The sequence below is a fragment of the Notolepis coatsorum genome (genome assembly GCF_963971535.1).
Source record: "Notolepis coatsorum genome assembly, chromosome: 14".
Classification (NCBI taxonomy): Eukaryota; Metazoa; Chordata; class Actinopteri; order Aulopiformes; family Paralepididae; genus Notolepis; species Notolepis coatsorum.
The window spans coordinates 97,178,079-97,190,087 of record NC_140178.1 but is presented as its reverse complement, the minus strand read 5'-3'; the positions used below and the strand labels follow the sequence as shown (position 1 = coordinate 97,190,087).

Below are 12,009 nucleotides of genomic sequence, written 5' to 3'. Positions count from 1 at the left end.
AGTCAGTGAGTGCTGCCGTACATCCCTGGATGTTGTTTTTTGACCCATCTGTTTCATATCTGTTTAATATTTGTTTCAAATCACATCTGTTTCAAACTCTATCTCTTTCATTTCTGTTTCATATTTGTTTCAAACTCCATCTGTTTCACATCTGTTTCAACTCCCATCTGTTTCATATTTGTTTGAAACCACATTTGTTTCACATCTGATTCAAACCAAATTTTTTTCACATCTGTTTCAAACCCCATATGCTTCACATCTGTTTCAAATCCCATCTGTTTCACATCTGTTTCAACTCCCATCTGTTTCATATTTGTTTGAAACCACATTTGTTTCACATCTGATTCAAACCAAATTTTTTTCACATCTGTTTCAAACCCCATATGCTTCACATCTGTTTCAAATCCCATATGTTTCACTGCCCGTTCTGGCAGTGTCATGTCTCTTGTGCTTTGAAGTGTCATGTATGTCTCTTGTCCCTGTTTTGTCTTGAATGTGTAGAAATGCAGCTGTTTGCCGTATCATGCTCTAAATTGCCCCTTGCGGGACTAATAAAGTTTTTTTAATTGATTGAATTGAATTGAATCTGTTTCAAATCCCATATGTTTCACATCTGTTTCAATTCCCATTTGTTTCACATCATGTCAAAAGCTATCTCACCTTTAAAGGCCCAATGCAGTTATTTTAGCATATCAAATAGGGTTGTATTCACATACATTCTGAAAGAGTTTGATTTGCAGATGGTAAATATACTATTTGTAATCTTACCTCATCATGAATCAGAATATAAGTGTGTTTCTACTCTGGCGTAAACAAACCTATTATAGCCCCAGAATACAGCAGGTACAGTTTAAAACTCATATTTACCTGTTGACTACTGAAAGTCCTGTAAATATCAACTAGAGAATAAAAACATGTATCCAGTCTAATTCCCAGTGGTGAGGCGACCAGCTTGTTTACATTTGGATCACCGATTGGGCCTTTTAAATCACATGAAAACCACCTGAACTCCCCAAACTCCCTTTTTGTTGTTGGCACAGTGTCTTCTCTCAGGTCCAGGAATGGGGATTTGATCAATCAGCTAGTCAGTAGATACACAGTACCGTGTAGTAGACCAATGTCTTCATCAACGATAGTCCTCCTCGCACTGCTGTACCAAACCCAATGCAAAGGCAGTGGGTACTACTGCTGGCCCGGTCTGGCCTCAGTTCACATACCAAACCACAAAACACAGTACAGTGTTTGGGACTTGAGTCTTGATCTACTGTATAGTTCTCTTCACACCATTTTGCCAAAGTGCCGTGCCGGGCCAGGTCATCCAGGTAGATAGGGAACTGTTTCAGAAACTGTGACAGATGCGTGGAGAGGCCAGTTCAGTTCACTTTAGCTTGGTTCAGTTCAGTCCAGTTCAGTTCAGCTTAGCTTTTTAGTTGGGATCAGCCTTGGTTCAGGTCCGCTCAGCAGTGGGATGATAATGTCTTGGGGCATGGTGGACAACTGCTTACTTCAACAGCCACTGGTTCACTAGGGACGAGAGGAGAGGGCATATGAGAGGAGGGGAGAGGAGAGGAGAGGAGAGAAAAGAGAGGAGAGGTCAAATGAGAGGAGAGAGAGAAGAAGAGAGAAGAGGAGAGAGGAGGGGAGAGGAGAAGAGAAGAGAGAATAAAAAAGAAGAGAGAAGAGAGGAGGGGAGGAGAAGGGATGAGAGAAGAGAAGAGAAGAGAGAGGAGGAAAGAGAGGAGAGAAGAGAGAGGAGAGGAGAGGAGAAGAGAGGAGATAGGAGAGGAGAGATGAGAGAGAACAGAGGGGAAGAGAAGAAAGAATAGAGAAGATAAGAGAAGTCATAATAAATTCTATAATGAGTAGATGAGAGAAGAAAATGCCATAATTAGTGGAGAAATGAAAAAGCAGCTTCCAGTAAAAAAAACATGACAGTCTCAAGAGAGAGAGGGAGGGAGAGAGCTGGAGGAAGAGAGAGAGAGAGAGAACAACCATTGAAGTGAGTAAGATATATCAGTTTGTTCTCAGTCGACTTCCTCCCACAGCCAGATAATCCTATACCCCCCCCCCCCCCCCCCCCCTCTCCCTCATTCCCTTCAACTGAGAATGGAATAGTAATCAAGTATATGCTACATTGCCATTGGCTCAAACTGGCTTTTAAAACAACTCCTCAACGATAACAACGCTGTTGTCCGTGTGTTTCTGACCTTGAGCTGCAGCAGCCCACGGCCGCAGAGTAGCTACTGAGTGCCATCCACACACACACACACACACACACACACACACACACACACACACACACACACACACACACACACACACACACACACACACACACACACACACACACACACACACACACACACACACACACACACACACACACACACACATACACACACACACACACACACACACACACACACACACACCGACACATTATCTCTTTGTCTGATTACCTCTCTCTCTCTCTCTCTCTCTCTCTCTCTCTCTCTCTCTCTCTCTCTCTCTCTCTCTCTCTCTCTCTCTCTCTTTCTCTCTCTCTCTCTCTCTCTCTCTCTCTCTCACAAGCATCCATCCATCCACCCACACACAAACCCCCGCACTGCTGTCTCTCTCACTCTCTTCGTGTTTAGCTGGACCCTCCAGCCTACTACTACAGTCAGGGGTGCATTAACATTACTTCAGGCCATGGGGGCCTGGTACAGTAAGTCCATGAATCAAGGCACCTGCGTCGATGCTTTGAAACATGTCATTGGTGTCAGGTAGATGTTCCAGAGCGTCTCGTTTGACAGACATATAACAGAAATATAACATTGAGAACGAGATGTAGCGGACACGTTTGGTCAACGCTCCGCTCCCGTTAACGTTAATTTAGCTTCAAAACCTTATTTGTACAACACTAATGTGTTTAAACCTCATCGTATATATTAAATAAGACCTTCTACTAATATATCAACAGAAAGAAAGATTCAACATGGGACCAAAGAAAGAGAAAGAACCTGGAAAGAGACACGGAGTAGATAATATAACGGCCCGGCTGTGACACGCTCCGCGAGGGAGATAGCAGCGGACAATATAACGGCACCGGTGATGACTTGCTCCGTGAGGGAGACACCAGCGGACAATATAACGGTCCCGGTGACGACTTGCCCCGTGAGGGAGATAGCAGAGGACAATATAACGGTCCCGGCGGGGACGAGCTTCGTGAAAGGGATAGCAGTGGAAATTGAGAAGAAAATATCCGACAATACCACCGCTCCTGCCAACGCTCCTGCAACCTCAACCGATACAGGCATGGAGAATACACCACCCGATTTCAAGTATCTGACTAATCTGATAAAGGAACTGATGGATAAAGCGGACGTCAAGGCTGACGCTTTTAAATTATATATCGATGCTAAATTCGAAGAGGTTAAAACAGCGACTGCAAATCAATCCGTGCGTATTACTGCAGTTGAAAACACTGTGATCGAATTTACACTGAAAGTCGAGGAGAGCAAGAAGGCTTTTCATGAAGGATTCATGGAGCTAGCGGAGGCGATGCAACAGGGGGACAAAGAGCTTTTGAAGAAGATACATGACAACGAAGAGAAATCAATGGAGAGGCTGCTCGATTCCGAACGTCACTATCGTAGATTTAATATCCGTATTGTGGGATTGGATGAATCAGTCAAATGCACAGATGACACATTTCCAGCAGTGTTAGCTGAAATTCTAGGTAAAGAAATCCTCCCCACAATACCGTTAGTGGATCAGTGTAATAGAATCGGTACCCGGGACCCCAACGGCAACAAGGTGAGAGTTATCATTGCTACTCTGCGTAAAACAGAAATAAGAGACACGATCATCAGAGAGGCACGTAAGCAATGGGGGAAACTGAAATATAACGATAAACCAGTGTCGTTCTACGAAGATTTGTGCAGGGAGGCTATAATAATAATAATAATCCGACGAGCCCCTTACAAAGAAGTGTTGCAGAAGCTCTATAAGAGGAAACTCCAGCCCAGCCTACGCTACCCAGCGTTTCTCTCCATTGTGGGGGAAAATGGGAAAAGAATCGGGTTACGCTCGCCTGAAGACGCCGAAGATTACATGAAGGAAACACAACATGATACCGGCCCCTCGGGGCCGGACGCATCATCGGCCCGTCTCAGATGACAAGCTTATTCATCTCTTTTTCTTATTTTTTTATTTTTATTTGGATGACTTTGCCATGGCTCGGACTACAAAAGCGGCAGCAAATAAGCCTGTTGACAACATTGAGGTACAAATAGTTTAATACGAAACGATAGGCACTATATTTATAGATTTCTGGTTTTTATGCAGGCAATATTCTGACGCTGACATTTTGGAACACTCTGGTACATTCTGGATTCTTCTTTCGATCGTTCAGTGTCATACTGGAATATACTGGAATACACTGGAATGACATAACTCTTGGATAGGAAGAATAATCTGGAACATAACATCAGTTTATACAAATCAAGATCGGTGGCTAACTTTCTAGAATACACTGTACTCCTACAATGAAGGCCTGTGAACAATAACATTCGGTATGTATATGCACATGAACCAGATATGGAAGTTCAATAAACCCTCATAACGGTTTAATGCCCATACTTGTCGGGGGACGAACTGCATACAAGGATTTAAAAACCTCATTTTCATCTAAAGGTATAAGCCTGACAAAGTTATTTTAATATTTTAAGCAATTGCTCCATTGCTTTAGGGATTTACATAATTTAGTTCTAAAAATCAATATTTTTTTTTTCTCTTTTTTCTCTTTTTTTTTTTTTTTTATATTTTCTTTATTATTGCAAAACAAAAATTATTAAAAGTCAGTACTCAACACACAATGCATAATGAAACTTTCAGTCAAGGTGGTTAAAATACATGCAAGTACAGAAACAAGATAAAACAAAAATAGTCTATAATAACATTTTAACCGTATACAGTGTATATCCCGCGAAATTACTATTATATAAATGTTAGTATAGAATATACCCCTAATACCTATTTTCTAAAACCCTACACACATATGCTCCAGCTCGAACCCCCCCCTCCCGGACCCCCTCTTGGATAGTACCTCCATTATCCCTCACTCCTAACCAGACACTACCACTATAAGCTAGCTTTTATTCTCTCCACCACTTCTACCCACATTGACATTTTGGATTCATTGAGACCCAGAATTCTTGCTGTAGATATTTCTTGATATATCACATCGAGATATGTAAGGAACCAAACTCTCCGGCACATTTTTTCCGGTTGAAACCAGCGTGATGCGATCAGTTTTTTAGCTACTGTGATACCCGATAAAACCAATCTCTTTAGCTGTGGATTCACTGCAAACTCAAAAACATCATTCAATAGTAATACCGAGGGGTGTACAGGTATATTCCAAGATACGAGTATTGATAATTGTTGGGACACATCTTTCCAGAATGCCTTAACTGGTGGGCAGTCCCAATACATGTGCATAAATGTTCCTTCGTCCCCATTTGTACATTGGGAGCATTTGGAGTCTTGTTTAAGCCCCATTTTGCACAGCCTTATAGGAGTCAAGTATGTCCTGTGAATATAGTTCAGATTGATTTGTTGATGATCCGGGTTCCTTGATGTAAGTCGGACATTTGCCCAGGCTCCTTGCCAATCAAAGTCATTTTCCAGGTCTGGTATATCCCTCCTCCAGACAGTGTCTAGTTGAAGGGTTTCATACGAGGACGTTAGTAATTGATAATAAAAACCTGATACAAAACCTCCCAATGTTTCTCTTTCATAGAAAAATTTGTGGTATCTGTGGTGTTCGATTGGTATGAGTAATGGAACACCGTGAGACCTCAGACATAGCTTTAACTGTATGTAAAAAAGCCATGTGGACTCGGTGAGGTTAAACTTTGTGCATATTTCGACATAACTGCAGAAGCCCTGGTTATTAAAAATATCCCCTAATGAGTGTATGCCTTGCTCTTCCCATATAGGGAATCTTATAGGGCGTTTTCCCATTAAGAGTGCATTGTTATTGAATATGGGAGTGTGATTATGCCATTTTTGAGGGTTAGGATATTTCTTTTGTGTTTCCCGCCATGTTCTGATTGCATGGGTAATTATGGGGCCAAATTCCCGCTCACAATGCTTGATTGAAAGTTTAGTGTGTGCTATGTCTTTCAGTCTCTGTGGGGCTACTATGTTTTCTTCTAATTCTCTCCAAGATACCAAAGCCTGGGGATCAAACCATATTTTCAATGGTCTTAATGTGAAAGCCTTAAAATATTGTAAAAAATCTGGAACTGCCATGCCACCGTCTGCTTTATTTCTCTGTGCGGTGGATCTTTTTATGCGAGGTGGTTTGTTATTCCAAATAAATTTGTATGTGGAGGATTGTAATCTTTTCCAGTAGCCCTCTGGAGGAGGTAACGGTAGCATTGAGCTGATGAAATTGATTCTTGGTAATACATCCATCTTAACTATTGATACCCTTGCCTGTACTGAGTTTTTAAGTTTTGCCCACCTGTCCAGGTCGTCTTTGATTTTGTTCTGTATTTTTGTGTAATTGTGCTTCACCGTTTGTCTTATGGTGGGAAATATTTCCACACCCAAGCATCTAAAATGTTTAACCATGGGTATCGCACCTGGGAGGGTTGTGTCTTTTTTTGCACGGATGTTAAGAGGAAGAAAAGCCGACTTCGGCCAATTTATTTTAAATCCCGATAAATCACCAAAGTTCTCTATCAACTTGAGTAGATGCGGCAATGTGGTGTTGGGGTTTTGCATGAACAATATTACGTCGTCCGCATATAAACTAATTTTATGTTGTGTGCCCTTGATTACTATTGGTTCTATGTGTTGGGATTGTCTTATAAATTGTGCTAAAGGTTCTAATGATAGATTGAATAGTCCGGGACTAAGAGGGCAACCCTGTCTGGCTGAGCGTGATACCGGAAAGATTTCGGAGATGAATGTGCCTGTTGTAATCACGGCCGATGGGTCCTTGTATAGTACTTTAATCATATCAATGAATCCTTTTCCTAACCCCATCCTTTCTAATACTGCCCATAGAAACGACCATTCCAACCTGTCAAATGCTTTCATAGCATCCAGGGATAGCATCGCCTTAGGTGTGGTGTCCTCTTTGTCTGCATCTAGTACGTGCAGTATTCGCCTTATGTTATCATTGATCAGGCGACCTTTTATGAAGCCTGTTTGGTCCGGATGAACTAAAGACGTCATATGCTTTTGCAATCTGATGGCTAATATCTTAGAGTACAGTTTGACACCGTTTCCGAGGAGGCTTAAAGGTCGGTAACTACCGCACTCAGTGGGGTCTTTGTCTTTTTTGAGAAGAACTGAAATGAGTGCGATATTGTGGTGTTTATGGAAGCTCCCCTCCTTGACTGAGTATAAGATCATATTTAGTAATAAGGGTCCAAATATGTCCCAGCAGGAAAGGTACATTTCTGATGGGATACCGTCCTTTCCCGGAGCCTTACCGTTTTTCATTCCGGATATGGCCTTCTTGAGTTATTCTAATGTGATCGGTGCTTCTAACTGTTTAGCGTCGTCCTCCGAAAGTTTAGGGAGAGTAATTTGATTAAGATATGTGTCTAATTTGTTTTGATCGAAGGTCGTTTCTGAATTATACAAGTCGGAGTAGAATTCTTTGAATGTATCATTTATTATTTTGGGGTCTGTTACAAGAACTTGTTGTTTTCTAATGGCAGTTATGTCTGCAAATGTTGCATTAATTCTTAATCGCATGGCTAATAGGTGACTAGGTTTAGAACCTTGGAAATACTGCTGTTGTCTTGTGCTGCGTATTTGCATTTCCGATTTTTGTCTGTATATTGCTTTGATCTCTGTCTTTAGAATGTTAACTTGGTTTTCTAGTCTAGTAGAGTTGTTGTATTTTAAAGAATTAAAAAGCGTTGAGTAAAGCGTTTCCATTTCAGACAGTTTTGTGCATTGATTTTTGCGCAATATGGAGGAAAATCTATCCGTGAAATCCTTGATCATACCCTTTACCGACATCCATAATATTCTGGGGTCTTGCTCCGCGTTTGCATTATCCCGTAGGAATACTGTGAGTGCTTCTTTAATTTGTGTAATGAATTCCTTGTTGTTAAGCAGCATAGTATTAAAACGCCATCTTGGGGCCCGGGAAGATAGTGTACCAAATGTTGCTTTCAGGATTAAGTAACAGTGATCTGATAGCGCATTGGGTATCATTTCCACTTCATATTTATCAAATATTCTCGGGGATGCAAAGACGTAATCAATTCTGGATAATGTGTTGTGTCTCGTCGAATGACAGGAGTACTTACGGGTCATGGGATTAAGTGAACGCCATAAATCAATTACCCCTGTAGACTTTGACCAATCTTTTAATGCTTTAGATGAATTTTTTTGTTCGCTGGAAAAGGTAAGGTAAGATTTGTCCATCCTTGGATTCCAAATGGCATTAAAATCCGCACCTATTATATATGAGTACTCGGGATGGTTTAACATTTCTCCGGTTAGTGAAGTGAAGAAACCCACTTCGTACAAATTTGGGGCATATACCGCTGCCAACGTAATTTTCCTGTTATTATGTACAATCCTAGCTATAGTTATACGCCCCTCAGCATCCGACCATACCCCTTTCAATTCGATATTTAATTTACGTCTGACGACTATGGCTACACCTCTAGTTCTCGTACCAAAAGAAGAGTGACTAATATTATGGTATATGTTATCCGCTAACGTATTTATGTCTGCCTCTAAAATGTGCGTTTCGCTTAAAAGAGCCACGTCCACATGTTCTTTTTTCATCAGTGTGAGCACGCTTTTGCGTTTGTGTTGTTTGTTTATCCCACCGGTGTTCCATACCATTATATTCAAACTAGCCATAATCTATGCATGTTATTGTGTAGTTTTTGGTAATGCTTCTGGAGTGTGAAGCTACAATAGATGTACATCCAATTAATGAGGTCCCGTTGAGAGCCGAGCTTAAAAACATATATATATACAAATAAAAATCCCCTATTTTCCCCTCGCCAAGAGAGTCGTACAGGCCTGTGTTCCAAAAACACATCCTCCGTGAATGACTCTCCCCCTTAGTCCACCGGATTGCCCAAACTGAGCATTGTAATCCTAATCTTCCTATGCTAATTGCCATAGGATCTAACATTTTCATTCTAATGCAATAGAATGTCGCTTTTGGTCTTGCACCTTCCCTTACTGTAAAGAAATATTGTGATAAATGACAAAAAATAAAAAAGAGAATAAACTTTCATCGACATATTCATTTGAACCCTCTACTAACATGTTGGAAAGTCAGGAAAAAGGAAAAGATTGTAGAGAAATATTGACACCTTAATGTGAAGAACAATGGAAAAGAACAATGTAAGTTAAAAGATAAAGATACAAAATAGAATAATGAGAGAAAAAAGAAAAAAGAAAAGAAAGATATAGATAAGGAATGAGAGATAGAATAATAATCAACGTGGAGAAGCCACTAGAACCGAATTAACTGATTAGATAAAATAGAAAATAAAATAGAAAAGCAGAGCCTTTTAGAGCTTCAATGAGCCAGTCACTTCAACAGTGGAGTGATTACTTAAATTGTTAGAATAACCTTGTAGTGTTCATGCGTTTAGATGTGGTTGATTTTTAAAGTATTATTAAGGACTGATTGAACTTCATTCAATTGATTATCTGCTATGTATATACACACCGGAAGTTTAATGCTAGAGTTGTAGGCCTTCGTTGTCCTGGTGCATTATATTCTAGAAGGATGTGGAATATACTAGTGCCAATAGACTGTTGTTATGTTCCAGAATGATCTAAGAGACCCAGGGCATTCGAGCGATAAACCCAGAATATTCCAGATTGATCTTTTTGCAATGATATATATTTGTCTCCCCGGAGACCAGAGTCTGAAATTATATTGTATTACGGAACGTATTGTACACAGATCGCATTGGTATAGACGGTCTGCATATCGTCTGTTACCTTGATGAACACAATAAAGTCATTCTAAATTCTGATATACACTGAGAAAGAGGCTTATCTGTTTTTCAGGCATTGCCGTCCTGCCTTGTGGTATCCACTCCATGTCGATTCAAATGATCCTCAGCTTCTTTAGGTGTGCGTAATCCAAACCTGCGGCCGTCACTGCCCACGATCGATAACAGCGCCGGGTATGCTAGCCTTGGCTTGTGACCAGCTGTGAACAATTTTTGCATTACCTCCTTGTATGGTAGACGTCGAGCGATAGCGTCTTTGCTTAGATCTTCGTAGATATATATTGAATTATCACCATATTTCAGATTCCCCCGTTGGGTGCGAGCAACTTTGATGATGTCATCTCTTAGTGATGTCTTCCGCAGAGTAACAATGATGACTCTTGGCCCTTTGTTTCTTTGCTCCCGAGGACCGATTCTGTAAACTTGGTCCACTTTCGGCACTTTGTTTGGAGGGTTGATACCCAAAATCGTTGATAGCACTGTTGGAAAGTTGGCGTCTTCGCAGTTTACTGCTTCTTCAAGCCCTACAATGCGGATGTTATTTCGCCTGTGGTAGCGTTGGGATTCGAGTTGCCTCTCCATCGATTCATTTTTAACCTCTTGTATTTCCCTCCGGCATGCTTCTTTCACAATTTCTATCTCATTTGCCATCTCTGACAAGCCCTTGTCGATGTTGTTTTCGATCACTTTGACTGACAGTATAATATCTGTCACCGAATTCTCCACTGACGTGATTCGCTTGGATTGTGCAGCGACCGCTTTCATGACTTCCTCCAATTTAGCATCGATGCGATCGAATTTATCTTCGACGTTTGCTTTGAGCGCCTCCATCTGTGTAATCTGTTCTTTCATCAGGATAGACAGTGTGTTGAAATCGGCTGGTGCGGTTGTACTGCTTGTTTCAATTGGTGATATAGGTGCAGTGACGGTGACGGTGGATTTTTTTGCTATTAGTATCATCTTATCCAGATCGGCTGCTCTAACTTTCACGGAGCTTGTACCTGTCACTTCTGTTATGTTGGCATCTATTGACTCTCTGTCGGGGACCGTAGTCGATGTTCCCGGTGTATTTTCCTCTTCATTCTCCACGTCGGGGCTTTTCGTCAACGGCAGTTTACCCGCGTCGGCTGGAACGTGTCTCTTTGAGCGAGTATCTTTCTGCGACCCTGGAGTTACCGTATCTTGTTTCTTTCCCTGATTTCCTTTATTCTTACTCATGTTGTCTTTTGATATAGCTAGTAGAAGGTCTTATCAATACATACGATGTGGTCTAATCTCTTTTGATATTGTCCAAATAATGTTTTTAAACGAAATTAACGTTGGTGGGAGCGGAGCAGTTGCCAAATGCGTGTGCTACATATTACGCTAAACCGGAAACCTCTTTTTCTCTTTTTTCTGAAGGATACCAATTGAACACCACAGATACCACAAATTCTTCTATGAAAGAGAGACATCGAGAGGTTTTGTATCTGATTTTTATCATCAATTACTAACGTCCTCGTATGGAATCCTCCCCCTAGACTCAGTCTGGAGGAGGGATATACCAGACCTGGAAATAAATTTTGATTGGCAAGAAGTCTGGGCAAATGTTCGAATTGCGTCACGTAACCCGGACCATCAACAAATTAATCTTAACTATATTCATAGGACATACCTGACTCCTATAAGATTGAACAGAATGGGACTTAAACAAGACTCCAGATGCTCCTTATGTACAAATGGGGATGAGGGTACATTTATGCACATGTACTGAGATTGCCCACCAGTTAAGATATTCTGGAAAGAAGTGTCCCAGCAATTATACAATTTCTTAATTCTGAATATACCTGTACACCCCTCTGTATTGCTGTTGAATGATGTTTTTGAGTTTGCAGTCCCTATACAGCTAAAGAGATTAGTTTTATCTGGTATCACAGCGGCTAAAAAGCTGATAGCATCATGATGGTTTCAACCGGAAAAAATGTGTCGGAAGGTTTGGGTTCTTACATATCTCGATGTGATT

At 41.0% G+C, this 12,009-nt stretch overlaps 1 protein-coding gene across 1 annotated transcript in view; it reads right to left on the bottom strand.

Annotated features, from left to right (window-relative positions):
- Positions 1 to 487: 487 nt before the first annotated feature.
- The window catches only part of LOC311241231 (carbonic anhydrase-related protein 10-like), a 436,426-nt gene continuing 424,904 nt past the window's right edge, over positions 488 to 12,009 (bottom strand). The window contains exon 9 of the mRNA XM_084329987.1: positions 488 to 1,524. Within this exon, the coding sequence (XP_084186113.1) occupies positions 1,502 to 1,524 (23 nt within the window). The 3' untranslated portion in view covers positions 488 to 1,501. The remainder of the gene's footprint in view (positions 1,525 to 12,009) is intronic.